Here is a 17,237-nt window from a genome sequence, read left to right on the forward strand (position 1 = left end):
ATTAATTTCCACAAAGTTTGCTGCTTCAGTGTCTTTAGATATTTTTGTCAGATGTTACTATGGAATACTGAAGTATAATTACAAGCATTTCATAAGTGTCAAAGGCTTTTATTGACAATTGCATGAAGTTGATACAAAGAGTCAATATTTGCAGTGTTGACCCTTCTTTTTCAAGACCTCTGCAATCCGCCCTGGCATGCTGTCAATTAACTTCTGGGCCACATCCTGACTGATGGCAGCCCATTCTTGCATAATCAATGCTTGGGTTTTGTCAGATTTGTAGGTTTTTGTTTGTCCACCCGCCTCTTGAGGATTGACCACAAGTTCTCAATGGGATTAAGGTCTGAGGAGTTTCCTGGCCATGGACCCAAAATATCGATGTTTTGTTCCCCTAGCCACTTAGTTAGCACTTTGCCTGATGGCAAGGTGCTCCATCATGCTGGAAAAGGCATTGTTCTTCACCAAACTGTTCCTGGATGGTTGGGAGAAATTGCTCTCGGAGGATGTGTTGGTACCATTCTTTATTCATGGCTGTGTTCTTAGGCAAAATTGTGAGTGAGCCCACTCCCTTGCCTAAGAAGCAACCCCACACATGAATGGTCTCAGGATGCTTTACTGTTGGCATGACACAGGACTGATGGTAGCGCTCACCTTGTCTTCTCCGGACAAGCTTTTTTCCAGATGCCACAAACAATCGGAAAGGGGATTCATCAGAGAAAATGACTTTACCCCAGTCCTCAGCAGTCCAATCCCTGTACCTTTTGCAGAATATCAGTCTGTCCCTGATGTTTTTCCTGGAGAGAAGTGGCTTCTTTGCTGCCCTTCTTGACACCAGGCCATTCTCCAAAAGTCTTTGCCTAACTGTGCGTGCAGATGGATTCACACCTGCCTGCTGCCATTCCTGAGCAAGCTCTGTACTGGTGGTGCCCCGATCTCGCAGCTGAATCAAATTTAGGAGAAAGTCCTAGCGCTTGCTGGACTTTCTCGGATGCCCTGAAGCCTTCCTCACAACAATTGTACCGCTCTCCTTGAAGTTCTTAATGATCCGATAAACGGTTGATTTAGGTGCAATCTTACTGGCAGCAATATCCTTGCCTGTGAAGCCCTTTTTGTGCAAAGCAATGATGACGGCACATGTTTCCTTGCAGGTAACCATGTTTGACAGAGGAAGAACAATGATTCCAAGCACCACCCTCCTTTTGAAGCTTCCAGTCTGTTATTCGAACTCAATCAGCATGACAGAGTGATCTCCAGCCTTGTCCTCGTCAACACTCACACCTGTGTTTACAAGATTATCACTGACATGATATCAGCTGGTCCTTTTGTTGCAGGGCTGAAATGCAGTGGAAATGTTTTTGGGGGATTCAGTTCATTTGCATGGGAAAGAGGGATTTTGCAATTAATTGCAATTAATCTGATCACTCTTCATAACTTTCTGGAGTATATGAAAATTGCCATCATACCAACTGAGGCAGCAGACTTTGTGAAAATTAATATTTGTGTCATTCTCAAAACTTTTGGCCACGACTGTAGGGTGAAACAGAAGGGGATATTTCTGATGTTCCTCTGGGTACCAGCTCATATGGGAGTAGAGGGAAAGGAGGATGTGGATGTCATCACCAAGCAGGCTCTTAGACATCCTAATGTTGAGATGGAATTGTCAATCAGTAAAGCAGAAGCCAAGTGGTTAATAAGAAAAGTGGTTAAAAACAAATGGCAAGAGTTGTGGAACAGGGAGAGGAGAAAGGGAAGACACCTGTATAAGATCCTGGAAAAGGTGGGGGCAGGGAGGTCCTTAGGCCAAGAGAAGGGAGGAAAGTGTAGTCGCAAGGCTGAGACTGGGACACACAAGGCTCAATAGTACATTGAAATTGGTGGGGAAACATCCGACTGGGAGGTGTGATCATTGTCAGGAGGAGATGGAGACAGTGGAACATGTTCTACCGGAGCACCAAGTCTAGGTCCAAAAGGCTTCTTAACAGCTTCTTCCCTCAAGCCATAAGACTCATGAACTGCTAATCAAAGGGCTACCCAGACCCCTCTTCTACACTGCTGCTACTCTCTGTTTATTATCTATGCATAGTCACTTTAACTCTACCTACGTGTACATATTACCTCAATTACCTCGACTAACCGGTGCCCCCGCACATTGACTCTGCACCATTACCCCCTATATATAGCTATTATATCACTATTATATCGCTATTGTTATTTTACTGCTGCTGTTTAATTATTTTTTTAAATAATTTTCTATTTTTTACTTATCTATTTTTTCTTAACGATTATTTTTTCTTAAAACTGCATTGTAAGCTTGTAAGCATTTCACTGTAAGATCTACACCTGCTGTATTCGGCGCATGTGAGAAATACAATTTGATTTGTTTCAGTGCCAGAAATATGTGAGGGAAAGGGAGCGATTGTTATTAGATTTGAGGAGTAATGGGTTTGAAGAGCCAAGTATGATTTAGACCTTCACTGTCTCTCGTCCACACTCCAGTCCAGTTGGAGGCGGTAATGCACCTTAAAGTTGGTTGCCAACCGCCATATAAAGTTGATAGAATAAGAAGGTCCTGGTTCAGAATGAAATCTTTCAAATAGAAAGGTCCAGAGCCAAATATCTCTTGACAGAAAGGTCTAGAGCCATCGAGAACTATTCAACTCTCGCGATATTGCATTAAGATTCCGCGTGAACTCGCAAAACCACCTTGCATCTACCGGTGTGCACCACTACCACCAGAGTACTCCGTATTGTGCTGTGGATTATGAATTCAATTTGAATTTACACTTTTGATTTAACATTATCCACTGACTTTTATACGCCTTTCAAAATAATTCAAACACGTTTCTGTTTAAAAAAAAATAGTTATCTACGTCTCCATTTCATACAGTAGTAGAATACAGGCAAGGTAGCGTGGAAGATGTCAGTGGTGGGAATTGATGTGGGCTTTCAAAGCTGCTATGTTGCTGTAGCTCGAGCCGGAGGAATTGAAACCGTGGCTAACGAATATAGCGACCGAAGTACACCGTAAGTAGAACATTTTAAAACTCGTTTCACTAGTCTAGATTTGCCATCCACTTGAAACAAATACATTTGGTTTGTGAGTGGCCAGTTTCTGCGGCCTTGACAACTAACGTTAGCTAGCCAGTTGGCTAACAGTTGTGTGTGTGCAGGGTAACGTTACTAGCTACTGCACGTGAATTCCGCTGGATAGCGTTATTCGTCCCGTTTTGTCGGCAATTGTAATTATCGTTATTATCAGATGGACTTATTTCACATGTGTATTTAACTAGATAATGGTTGCTTACTAGCAGTAACTTATCATAGGGAGGGTGCCTACTACCATAGCTAACTAGCCAGTTAGCTAGCGCACCGCTTACTGCGTTTAGTTAACACAGCCCATTTCTACAAATTCTCTAACGAAAATCTGATTTTTAAATGTAACCTTAATACTAACCGTAACCACACTGCTAACCTTATGCCTAACATTAAATTAAGACCAAAAACAAATGTTTGTTTTCAAGAATGTTTACGATATAGCCATTTGTACTTTGTAGCTGGGGTAACTAGATTTAAACTGCTTACTGTATGTAGTAGCTTGCTTGCTATGTATGATGACATCCGTCAATCGCCGGTAGGAATATTCTAGCAATTTTGCAGAGCGCAAAGCTATGTCGTAAAGTATAATGAGATGTAATGATCCCAAATGTAGTAAAAAATATATTCTTATCCTTTCCCTATTCGTTTATGGCACCACTGGCAACAGTTTTAATTTACAGCTAGTGTCAGATTTACAGTGTTTTAGCTACATTAAATCATATTAAAATCTGTTCATATATACCCCCCAGAAAGAATAACCTTTTTTTTTTTTTTTTTTTATGACAAGCGAGCACTTAGATGTGTTAATTTTCATAAATTCATATAATGTTTGGGAATGATATATAGTAAGGCATTTGTGAAAATTCTATGGCAATGTAGTGAGAAAGCGGCCATGCGATTTGGAAAACTAATAAACACTGCACCAAATAAAACCACAAAAAAACATGTTTTGTCCAGGACCAGAATCTATGCAGACCAGTGTACCATAGCCTATTAGAGCTGCAGTAGGCCTATATGCAAATAAGCTATTTGCCACACCAGCCTGCCATCATTCACTTTGGACTGGACTGTGTGTTTAGTAACAGTGCGACTATAGATCATTAGAACGCATTTGCCACAAAATACACCTGAATGGATTCCTGCAAATATGTAAATACCATGGGGGGGTCCTACATTTGAGTACTTCAGTCCTATTGATCAAACAAACATGAAAAGGTAGGGTCAGTTGCCTATGCACATAAACAAGATCAACAACTAATCCTAATCAAAGCGAGATTATCTCAAATATAATGAGGGAACATTCGATAAACACTCAAACTTTTTCCGCTAGTTGGACCTCAACATTGCCCTGATAAATAATGGGGAATAGTAGCCTGCTCGTCCTTCTGCAGCTTACCTGGCCATGCATGCTTGTCCCAACCCACATTTTGACTACTGCATGGGAACTTGCCTGTCTGCCCACCCATTTAATCGATGCCAAATACATTTGATTGTCAACTAAGAGATGCTAACTGTAGATAAGTTGTTCAGCATAGCTAGGCAAAGGAATTTACATATCTTGCTAGCTAACCAAATGACACCTGTATCCCTAGCTGTTGCAACCAAAAAAAAGAAATGAGGGGGAAAAGTCCCTCCCTCACCGACTACTCCAATGTCATGACATCCTCCCATCAGCTATCTACCTAACATTAGACTCTGTGTTTTTAGGTTGTTAAATAAATAGCTAGCTACATAAATAGATACGTTAACCCAGGGGTGTCAAACTCAATCAGTGCACAGGCTTTATTGGGGGGGGGAAACAGCAAATTTGCAAACCAGACACATCCTATATTTGTTTATACAAAACTGCGACCCAAAACTGCGACCGTGTGACTATAGATCATTAGAACGCATTTGCCACAAAATACACCTGAATGGACTGCGACCCAAACTGGCCATTGTTTTATTAGAAAAAATATGGCTCATCATAATGTTAATTTATGTACATAGGATGCTGTATATTGCATTTTAACATTTTAACTAGTGATGCACCGATATTACATGTTTGGCCGATACCGATATCCAATATTTTCCTTGCCCCCCAAAAAACGTTGACGATAACCTATTTATTTAAAAATGTTGCATTCTTTTAAGCATTCTAGCACAGTTAAATATTTAACACACACACGGACGCAGCGGTCTTAGGCACTGCGCTGCATCTCATTGCAAGAGGCGTTACTGCAGTCCCTGGTTCGATTCCAGGCTGTATCTTATCCGACTGTGATTGGGAGTCCCGTAGAGCGGCGCATAATTGGCTCAGCGCTGTCCGGGCCGTCATTGTAAATAAGAATTTGTTCTTAACTGACTTGCCTATTTAAAGGTTACTCACACACCACACTGACCAAAAAGTTTATTTTGTTGGCAGTTAAGTATGTCCCCATTACCAGCTAAACATAATCAAAACCTATTTCTTTCACTTACTTGCTGTGCTGTTTTGTTGTTCATTTGTTCAGTCGTTTCATTCTCAACCAGGATTTCTATGGAACGCCGTTTGGGTCTTTACATGTTTATTTTTTATTTATTTCACCATAATTTAACCAGGTAGGCTAGTTGAGAATGAGTTCTCATTTGCAACTGCGACCTGGCCAAGATAAAGCAAAGCAGTTCAACACATACAACACAGAGTTACACATGGAATAAACAAACATACAGTCAATAACACGGTAGAAAAAGTCTATATACAGTATGTGCAACTGAGGTAGGATAAGGGAGGAAAGGCAATAAATAGGCCATGGTGGTGAATTAATTACAATATAGCAATTAAACACTGGAATAGTAGATGTGCAGAAGATGAATGTGCAGGTAGATACTGGGGTGCAAAGGAGCAAGATAAATAAATAAATACAGTATGGGGATGAGTGAGTTGGATGGGCTATTTACAGATGGGCTATGTACAGGTGCAGTGATCTGTAAGCTGCTCTGACAGCCTGTGCTTAAAGCTAGTGAGGAAGATATGAGTCTCCAGCTTTATAGAGATTTTTGCAGTTCGTTTCAGTCATTGGCAGCAGAGAACTGGAAGGAGAGGCGGCCAAAGGAAGAATTGGCTTTTAGGGTGACTAGTGAGATATACCTGCTGGAGCGCGTGCTACGGGTGGGTGCTGCTATGGTGACCAGTGAGATGAGATAAGGCGGGGCTTTACCTAGCAAAGACTTGTAGATGACCTGGAGCCAGTGGGTTTGGCAATGAGTATGAAGCGAGGGCCAGCCAACGAGAGCATACAGGTCGCAGTGGTGGGTAGTATATGGGGCTTTGGTGACAAAACGGACAGCACTGTGATAGACTGCATCCAATTTGTTGAGTAGAATGTTGGAGGCTATTTTGTAAGTGACATCGCTGAAGTTGAGGATTGGTAGGATGGTCAGTTTTACGAGGGTATGTTTGGCAGCATGAGTGAAGGATGCTTTGTTGCGAAATAGGAAGCCGATTCTAGATTTCATTTTGGATTGGAGATGCTTAATGTGAGTCTGGAAGGAGAGTTTACAGTCTAACCAGACACCTAGGTATTTGTAGTTGTCCACGTATTCTAGGTCAGAACCGTCCAGAGTACTGATGCTGGACGGGCGGGCAGGTGCGGGCAGCGATCGGTTGAAGAGCATGCATATATTTTTACTTGCATTTAAGAGCAGTTGGAGGCCACGGAAAGAGAGTTGTATGGCATTGAAGCTCGTCTGGAGGTTAGTTAGCGCAGTGTCCAAAGAAGGGCCGGAAGTATGCAGAATGGTGTCGTCTGCTTAGAGGTGGATCAGAGAATCACCAGCAGCAAGAGCGACATCATTGATGTATACAGAGAAGAGAGACTGCCAGAGGTCCGGACAACATGCCCTCCAATTTGACACACTGAGCTTTATCAGAGAAGTAGTTGGTGATCAAAAAGTATTTAACTCCAAGAAACAAAAACGTAGCTATAGGTTGTTGTAACATTTAAACTTAACATGTTTTTTTTTTTTTTTTACACCAGGGTGGTTGAATTCAGCATTTCTGTATGGTGCACTCAATGTCTTGTAGTTGAGTAGGCAGCATAGGCTACTGCTCAAATGTTGTTGTAATAGGCCTATATGTGCATGGTGTTTTATTGCAGGATTTGTTTTTGGGTTATTCATTGTCAAGCTTTAAAAACTGATGCCAGACTCCAATATTTTAGTAGCCTAGCTAGGACTGTGGCATGTCTGTACACTTTCCCTCTGCGCGCTGTAAACAGGACACACGAAAGCAGCACAATTGAAGTTGAATTCAGATGCAAGCGCAATAGGCTGTAATTTCATAAAGTATACTGAACCAAAATAAAAACACACAATTGTTTGTTGTTGTTGCTGAGTTAATTCATAACAGGAAATCAGTCCATTTAAATATATTCATTAGGCCATAATTTATTAATTTTAACATACCTTTTTTTTTTTATGTAGGACTGTGGATAAGAACCAGTCAGTATCTGGTGTGACCACCATTTATTTACCTCATACAGTGTGACACATCTCATTCACATAGAGTGGATCCGGCTGTTGATTGTGGCCTGTGGAATGTCGTCCCACTCGTCTTCAATGGCTGTCAAAAGTTGCAGGATATTCAAATAAAATAAAATATTTGTCACATGCGCTGAATACAACAGGTGTAGTAGACCTTACAGTGAAATGCTTACTTTGAGATATTGATGGGAACTGGAACACGGTGTTGTACACATTGATCCAGAGCATCCCAAAAAGTATCAATGGGTGACATGTCTGAGTATGCAGGCCATGGAAAAACGGGGACATTTTCAGCTTCCAGGAATTGTACAGATCCTTGCGACATGGAGCCGTGTATTATCATGCTGAAACGTGATAGCGGTGGATGAATGACACGACAATGGGCCTCAGGATCTCATCATGGTATCTCTGTGCATTCAGGTTGCCATTGATAAAATGCTATTGTGTTCATTGTCTGTAGCTTATTCCTGCCCATACCATAGCCCCACCACCATTATGGGGCACTCGGTTCAGCAAACTGCTCGCCCACACGACACCATATGTGTGGTCTGCGGTTGTGAGGCCAGTTGGACGTACTGCCAAATTCTCTAAAATGACTTTGGGTGTGGTTTATGGTAGAAAAATTAACATTAAATTCTCTGGCAACAGCTCTGGTTGACATTTCTGGGTGTAGTGACATTGGCATGCAATTGGGTTGTCTACATTTTGGTGCATTAACCTCTCACTGACATCACCAACAACTGCACACGTTTGTTGACAGTAATTTTAGTGTGAGCTTTTGCCATTGACATCTGTGTTTAGCAGTGATGACAGAAGAGTTTGGACCAAAGGGCCCTTTGGAATGTAGCCTTCATTTTGGCATTGCAAGTTTTACTGTTTGTTGTGGCAGTTAAGCATGTAGGGTAAACAATTTGAGCCCCATGCACACAAGGAAGGATCTGTTATCAATAACATCTTCACTTTTTTTCAGAGCATGTGTGTCCTTCGGACCACGTAATCGTTCAGTAGGCGCGGCAGCCAAAGGCCAGGTAAGCTTAAACCTTATAGCTAATACAATTCATTTGTTAAAATAAAGTAGAATGTTATTTGATCTTTTTTTTTTCTTTTTTTTTTTGAAAGGTTGTAACAAATTGTAAGAACACTGTTCAAGGGTTCAAGCGATTTCATGGTAGGGCATTCTCAGACCCCTACGTCCAGTCATCAAAATCTAGCCTGGTTTACGACCTGGCCCAGTTGCCTTCTGGGTCGACCGGGATCAAGGTAAATGATCAAAAGTGAAGTATACTTTCTGATTTAGCACTTGATCCATCATGGTGGTAGAGGCTGAACGGTTGAGATATTCAATATTCAAGACGTTTGTACTTCATTACTATACTTTTTACTAGGTGATGTACATGGAGGAGGAGAAAGTCTTCAGCATTGAACAAGTCACTGCCATGCTGCTGACCAAACTGAAGGAGACTGCTGAGACCGCAATGAAGAAACCTGTGGCTGATTGTGTCATCTCTGTAAGCAGTTTTACATCTACTTAGACAAGGCCCAGAGATGTAAAGATACAGAGCAGTATTTTTTGGTTAACAAAATGTCATCCCTACAGCGACGCCTATGCCCTATTGTAACTCCATATCTTTTCTAAAGAGTAAATGTTTTATCACACAGTATAAACAGTCATGGATGATGTTTTTGAGAAGGGTCATAATTTGTCCTAAATGTGCTCCAGGTCCCCAGCTTCTACACTGACGCAGAGAGGAGGTCCGTTATAGATGCTGCTCAGATTGCAGGACTCAACTGCCTACGACTTATGAATGAGACCACTGCAGGTAATGCCATTACCATGCCAACACTGAGCAATGTTAACTCATGTAATCTTGGTCTGAACACATTTTTCTGTCTCTTTGATTCTTCCAGTTACACTGGCATATGGGATCTATAAACAAGATCTCCCTGCCCCTGAGGAAAAGCCAAGAAATGTGGTGTTTGTAGATTTGGGCCATTCTGGTTATCAGGTCTCTATCTGTGCCTTCAACAAAGGAAAGCTCAAAGTATGTTGTTTATATGTACAAAGATGTGTAAAACTTTTTTTTCGTAGAATAAGGCAAGGAATTAATGTTCTTTCTCTTTCAGATGCTAGCTTCTGCGTCTGACGCAGCATTGGGTGGCAAAGACTTTGATGAGGTGTTGGTGAACCATTTCTGTGAGGAGTTTGGCAAGAAGTACAAGCTGGATGTGAAAACCAAGCCCAGAGCCCTGGTTCGTCTCTACCAGGAGTGTGAGAAGCTCAAGAAGCTGATGAGCGCCAATTCCTCTGATCTGCCACTCAACATCGAGTGCTTCATGAATGACATTGACGTAACTGGAAAACTTAACAGGTTGGTGAAGCAAAAAACAAGTCCTCTCACCCATCACAGTACCTCTATATTACATTTAGGTCCATCTGCAGTGGAAAAGCCATGTGTCAGGAAGTGTTTTCATTCGGTGCCTGTGTATCATCATGATGCAAGCAGCTGCATGTGTGTACAGTATCTATTAATATCCCATGACCACTGTTGTTCCAGAGGCCACTTTGAGGAGATGTGTGCAGGGCTTCTGGCCAAAGTGGAGGCTCCCCTGCGCAGCGTCATGGAACAAGCCAGTGAGTAACAGTAGTAGTACTAATAGTAGCAGGAGTATACCTCAGCACAGCCTGTTCATGTTCTTGCTAACACCTGGGTGGGCTGTTTAATTTGACTGGTGGTGTGTTCCATGCATTGTTCAGAGCTGAAGAAGGAAGACCTCTACGCTGTGGAAATCGTGGGCGGTGCCTCCAGGATCCCAGCCGTCAAAGAAAGAGTTTGCAAATTCTTTGGAAAAGAACTGAGCATGACTTTAAATGCAGACGAGGCTGTTGCAAGAGGATGTGCACTGCAGGTATCCTGTCATGACTCACTGTCCCCAATGACCTTTTTAGCAAATGGGCATGCTGTTTTTAGCCTCTCATGGAACTGGTTGTTATCACTGTAGTTGTCAACCTGATTAGCACAAACTATTTGCAGTAAATAACCTTACTGTTGACATGCCATGAACTACTGTATACAGTTGTTAACCAGTTAGTAATGTAACCCCCCTGAAATGTGTTATAATGCATGTGATTGATCTCCCCAGTGTGCTATCCTGTCCCCTGCCTTCAAAGTCAGAGAGTTTTCCATCACTGATGTTGTGCCCTATCCCATCTCCTTGAAGTGGAACTCTGCTGCAGAGGAGGGGTTAAGGTGTGAACTCTCTTCTTTACATTTGACATAGGCTTATTTGACACTGATTGCACTGAACTCAGATCAGCAGTGACTCACATAATCTTCTTGTCTCCTCCAATGTCAGTGATTGCGAGGTATTCCCAAAGAACCATGCAGCACCCTTCTCCAAAGTGTTGACGTTCTACCGGAGAGAGCCCTTCTCCTTGGAGGCCTACTACAACAACCCTAAAGAGCTGCCGTACCCGGACCCCACAATAGGTACCCAAACAAACAGGCCTGAAACTCTAGACCCGTCTAAGCAATAGGCTTGCACATATTCAGTTAATGATTTACTTTGAATGGTTGTCTCTAAGGCCATGTTAATCAGTGTCTAATAATCCACTTGTGAACTCCTTAGGTCAGTTCATGGTCCAGAAAGTGGTTCCCCAGGCGAATGGTGAAAGCTCAAAGGTTAAGGTGAAAGTTAGGGTGAATGTCCACGGTGTCTTCAGCGTGTCCAGTGCTTCTCTAGTGGAGGTCCTGAAACCTACTGAGGGAGAGGAGCCCATGGAGACAGACCTTGCGGGGAAGGAAGACGAGGTTTGTGTGCTTTGTTTTGGCGCCGCTTTCACAAGCCTATAATCTACCCACAACCAGTTCATTGGAAAATTATCAGCCTAGACATATTTCGTAAAATGGCAGGTAATTCTGCTGTCATGTCTGAACAAGTTAGATCTGTTCCAGGACAGATGTGTCCATTTTCTATTCCCTGTGTTTTTTTTTCTCTCACAATGATGACTTTCTCCAATGTGTGATCTGGCCATCTGTGCACTGGGATGCCAAGCTAACTCTTGGTGGTGTTAACTCCACATTAATGGCTATTTGAATGTTTCTCATCTCATCAGAGTAAGATGCAGACTGACCAAGATGACCAGAAAGCCCAAGGTGATGGACAGAAAGACAATGCTGACAAGAAGTCTGAGACTGAGGAAATGGAGGTAGCTAACGGACTGCGTATTTTCTTTGCTATACAGTGCGATAACATGTTTTTCTACCACTGACATTCTGAGGGGATGCTTTTTGTCTAGATGTATTAATAATTTTTATTTTAAATGTAACCTTTATTTAACTAGGAAAGCCAGTTAAGAACAAATTGTTATTTACAATGACTGCCTACACAGCCAAACCTGGACGACGCTGGGCCAATTGTGCGCTGCCCTATGGGACTCCTAATCACGGCCGGTTGTGATAGTCTGGATTCGAACCAGGGTGTCTGTAGTGACACCTCTAGCACTGTGATGCAGTGCCTTAGACCGCTGCGTCACTCGGGAGCCCATCATATAGCCTTATATATGGGACCAGTGCACATTTATCTAAAAGGTGTATTTTTTTTATTTTTTTTTAAATCTTAGACATCAGAGGATGGAAAAGAGAAGAATCAAGCTTCATCAGCAAAGAAACCGAAAGTGAAAACGAAGACTGTCGAGCTCCCAATAGAAAACAGCCTGCGCTGGCAACTAACCAATGACACGGTCAATCTGTTTGTGGAGAATGAGGTAATATTGTACGATATCATGGCAACTTGTCCCATCATGAATTAATATTAATTAGCTGAAAACCTGTATTGACATGAAAGGTATGTAGTTGTCTCAGCAATTGTTTTACAAGCATAACCTTGACACTTTATTGTAAATCGTAAGGTTAGTGTACAGTATTTTTGTGTGACTCAAACTGAAGGTTAATGACTTGCTTGAGCATGTTAATCTTTATCTACAGCAAGGCTGTGATGGAAAGTAAAAAAAAAAAAAATGTATTTGATGTGTCCATCTCAGGGTAAGATGATTATGCAGGACAAGCTGGAGAAGGAGCGGAACGATGCCAAGAACAACGTAGAAGAGTACGTCTATGATATGAGAGACAAACTGCATGGATTGTTGGAGAAGTTTGTCAGTGAATCTGTGAGTATATTGCCTCTATATAACCTTACACGCATTGAACACAAATGATGGAGTTATTCAAGTAAATGTATTCCAAATGCAGGACAGAGACACCTTTTCGCTAAGACTTGAGGACACCGAGAACTGGTTGTATGAAGACGGCGAGGACCAACAGAAACAAGTGTACATCGACAAACTGGCTGAATTAAAGGTAACATTGTCGGTCAATTCATGTCTCTGGTTCTAGCACAGGATAGATTGTGTCAGGTGACTGAACTGAATGTGTCTTCAGAAACTTGGGCAGCCCATCCGGGAAAGATACAATGAGGCTGAGGAAAGGCCAAAAGCATTCGATGAACTCGGAAAGCATATCCAACAGTTCATGAAGATTGTAGAAGCTTACAAAACAAAGGTAATTTATAAGATTATTATTGTATAGTTGTGCACATAGTTTTATCAACCTTGAGCTACTGGACATCTAATATCTCAATGTCTCCCAGCACTGAAATGTTCCTTATGCCTGTCTTGACACCCAGGAGGAGCAGTATGAGCATTTGGATGAGTTGGAGATGTTGAAGGTGGATAAGCAGGTGAACGACGCCATGATCTGGATGAACAGCAAAATGAACGCGCAGAGCAAACACAATCTTACCCAGGAGCCTGCCGTCAAAGTCAGAGAGATTCAGGCAAAAACAAAGGTAAGTGCTAATAATCGGTTTGCATAGTCTTTCCAATAACTATGTTTTGCCTGGTCAGGTCACATGGTCAAGGAAAACTCCTGGTCCTAATATGACATATGTTCATCCAAATGTGAAAATGTCACATGTCTAACTATGATATCCTCTCTCCATCTTTTGTAGGAGCTTGACTCGGCTTGCAACCCAATCGTGTCAAAACCCAAACCTAAAGTGGAGGTCCCCAAGGATGAGAAGGCAGAGCAGAATGGGCCAGTAAATGGACAGGAGGGCACAGAGGCCCAACCAGGCAGCCCAGAGAAGGGTGCAGCAGGGGGCACGGCGGCTCCTGAATCTGCAGAGGGCAACAAACTGCCTGAGATGGACATTGACTAACTGCTGCAGCTGCCTCTCTAACCCCTCTGACATCTTGCTGATGATGGCCTCTCTTTTGATTACACAATTGGACTATTCTTTTAAATACTCTCAAGCTGCCTTCTTGGCATGTAACACTTTACCTGATGATATACAATGATAGCGTATTGATCAGGCTGTTTGACATAAAATACTGTAAGGCTGCAGGATGGAAACTTGTTTTCTGTGTTACGCTTCAATGGCCATTTTGTAAGGAATGTCCAGCCCACTTCCACTGAGAATGTCATATTAAGAGGTGTTGCGCAGAGGAAAGTAGTAAAGACGTTTGAAATGTAACTATTATTGGTTGGGGGTAGAGGTTCAAGCTTAGCATCATCATTATTCCCCATTGGACATGACTTACTGTGCATTTGTTTCACTTAAATCTTGCAGCTGTTGGATAAATGTATAGGACACCCTACTGGGGAGAGATTGGATGGAATAAAGGTTGTATTCAGAGATGGGTATTATAGAGGCATCAACTATCTGTCCACTATATTCAATTAGATTTGAGTTACTGTCATGCAGTATTTTAGTGTAAGGCTGTCTCTTAAAAGCAATAGTCTGTGAGTTCTCTGCTATAGACTTGTTTTGTTTTTCTATTCTACAACAGTGTGAATGAATGGGGAAGACCAGTTTGGTGCAGTTACCACTAAGCAAAAGCAAAATAAATACATGTTGGTGTATGAGAATTATGTGAAAGATCGCTGAAAGGTTATTTGAAAATGCAATGCGGAACGTGGTGATTTTGACCTTGACTTCCGCAAGAGGGAAAAACTCATTACAATTTTCTGGTCTACTGTCATTCAAAGGTGGTATAACAACAAAACATGTTTAGATGTTCTACTTTCATAATCGCATATGAAACATTAAATCATTTTAAGGTCTGTGGAGGTTTTGAAGAACAATGGGGCCTATGCATTATTTTTTGACCCCCTCCATACACAAAACCCCCAGGGGTGTACTGCCCAAGGTGTGCAGAGAGAGTGAGACTTGACTGGAGGCTGGTTTGGCCTGAACCCCAAGCTTCTCAAAGGCACTTCCTCCCCGCTGGCTGGGTTTCTCTCTTTCTGTTCCAACCACCATGACCTACACAGCAACATCACCAGTGGAATTCTGGTTTTGCTTTGGTTAAGGCTGCACTCTACAGCTCTCACAATATTCTGGGTTTCTGAGACTAGTCAAATCAATGTTTATTGGTTGGGTACAGATTTTCTGATCACAGGTGCAGTGCAATGCTTGTGTTTTAGCTCCAATAGTGCAGTATTTCACACAGCATGAATTCAGTCTGACTGCTTACTGTCTTGAAGTTTCCCTTATATATTGAATAACCATCCTAAGAGGGCCAGTCAAAAAAAGCATTATCACTACATCAAGTCAAGATAATTCCACTCATTTCCCAAAATTCTTTCCCCACAGGAGGATCTAAAAATCTCCCCCAGCAGAGACTTGCAGAAAGATTATCCATTAATGAATCTTGTTGAAAGTGTTGCTGTAATGCACTGCCTCTTTCCGTAGGTCCACATTTTTCTGGTGAGCTTGCTTATAATTGCTCCGGCTCTGCGGGTGGGAGGAAGGTTGTCATCTATTATTGGTGCTTTCACGACAACTGTAGAACTTTGGGAAAAAACAAGGTCAAATCATGTCAGTGATCTTCAGGTCAGAAAGTCGGAGCTCTAGAAAGATGCCCAAATTTCCAAGTTGGATGACCCTTCAAAACGATTTTCCCCTTTTTCCAGTTGTCTAGAATGTTCGGAAGTCAGAGATTTCCTAGTTCCCAGTTGTTTTGAATGCGGAATATAGCAAGATATATTTCATTAAAGGAGATAGGAATCCCCCTGGGAAATTAATGGAGAACGTGTTTACGCCTCACACAGACTGTCGACCAATCGCGTTCACGTTGGCATGCAGCTGCTAAAGTAATCGTTACGCAATCTCTTTTAAAAGTCAGAAGTATGAGTCAAGAGACCTGCCTATTTTCCTCTAAAGTACCTAATGTCACGATTCCAAAACTAGACGATATTACAGAGAAGTTATCTATCTCGGAATATATTTGTAATATTGTACTTGTTGACGAAGTTGTTTTTTTGAGCTAGCGCCTAATGTATGGAGTCAATTTCACGCCAAATGTATTGAATTCAAAATAAAATAAATCGTGAACATGAAAAATAAAGTTGAGAATGTAAACATATTTTCGAGGACGGGTGAAATGATGGATGTTGAAATCAAAATAGAAATGTAAACTAACATAAGACATCAAAACCAAAAAACTTTGTAGGCAAATCATTTTAAAGCGAGAGCAAAACTCTAAATGATTTAAAGTCGTTGCCAGCCTGTAGTTAGCCACTGCCAGCCGTAGGGTTGTCCATATGTTTTTATTAAACCAAGTCACGTCGAAATAAGCCGTTATTATTTTAGACCCATCACTAATGTATCCAGTTAGCTAGCTATGTAACGTTACATGTATCCACGATGACGACACTTAAATCATGAGATTGAAATCACATTTCGCCCTTACGGACAGCTACTTGGTTTACAGAAAGCATACGAGTAACCAAAAGGTAGTACATGCAGGCAAGAGTGTAGGCATTATTGGAACGTTTTTATTGATAATATCTGTTGGAAAAAAGTTTGGATGTTGCCACACACATACCTACTTGTTAACAAAATTAAGGAAGTTTCCTTTAAAATTATTCATAAATATTATCCTGCCAACCACTATATGAAGAAGTTTAAGGAAAACATCCACTAAAATTCTTTGGGCCAAATTTAATATTCACAAATGTAAATTTACAAACAAAACACCACATCTTCTTACCTTACAAAAATAAATGGAACTGTTTTTTAAGACAATTAAATATTCTACTAACAAAAACGCTGTTAGAATTATAAGTGTATGTATGTCCGTTAAGGTCCTTGTGTAATGTGATATTGTACCCCCTAGCCCAATTGTCCTTTGTATATTATTTATATATACTTGTGTTCCCACATGTACTTTCTGTATTGATTTGTTGCTAATAAAAAATAAAAATAAAAATATATATCTATATACACTGCTCAAAAAAATAAAGGGAACACTTAAACAACACAATGTAACTCCAAGTCAATCACACTTCTGTGAAATCAAATTGTCCACTTAGGAAGCAACACTGATTGACAATAAATTTCACATGCTGTTGTGCAAATGGAATAGACAACGGGTGGAAATTATAGGCAATTAGCAAGACACCCCCAATAAAGGAGTGGTTCTGCAGGTGGTGGCCACAGACCACTTCTCAGTTCCTATGCTTCCTGGCTGAGGTTTTGGTCACTTTTGAATGCTGGCGGTGCTTTCACTCTAGTGGTAGCATGAGACGGAGTCTACAACCCACACAAGTGGCTCAGGTAGTGCAGCTCATCCAGGA

The 17,237-nt window shown here is 41.4% G+C and overlaps 1 protein-coding gene across 1 annotated transcript; it reads left to right on the forward strand.

Moving 5' to 3' along the window:
• Positions 1 to 2,593: 2,593 nt before the first annotated feature.
• LOC129821219 (heat shock 70 kDa protein 4-like) lies at positions 2,594 to 14,528 on the forward strand. Its single transcript, XM_055878608.1, has 19 exons — positions 2,594 to 3,024; positions 8,570 to 8,627; positions 8,719 to 8,859; positions 8,985 to 9,107; positions 9,320 to 9,419; positions 9,508 to 9,641; positions 9,724 to 9,968; positions 10,155 to 10,231; positions 10,355 to 10,506; positions 10,741 to 10,847; positions 10,954 to 11,087; positions 11,227 to 11,408; positions 11,714 to 11,806; positions 12,221 to 12,364; positions 12,641 to 12,766; positions 12,849 to 12,956; positions 13,038 to 13,157; positions 13,282 to 13,443; positions 13,606 to 14,528. The coding sequence occupies exons 1-19, from the start codon at positions 2,918 to 2,920 to the stop codon at positions 13,813 to 13,815; spliced, it is 2,523 nt and encodes an 840-aa protein (XP_055734583.1). The 5' UTR covers positions 2,594 to 2,917; the 3' UTR covers positions 13,816 to 14,528.
• Positions 14,529 to 17,237: the final 2,709 nt, after the last annotated feature.

This window comes from Salvelinus fontinalis, chromosome 2 (genome assembly GCF_029448725.1).
Source record: "Salvelinus fontinalis isolate EN_2023a chromosome 2, ASM2944872v1, whole genome shotgun sequence".
NCBI classification, from domain to species: domain Eukaryota; kingdom Metazoa; phylum Chordata; class Actinopteri; order Salmoniformes; family Salmonidae; genus Salvelinus; species Salvelinus fontinalis.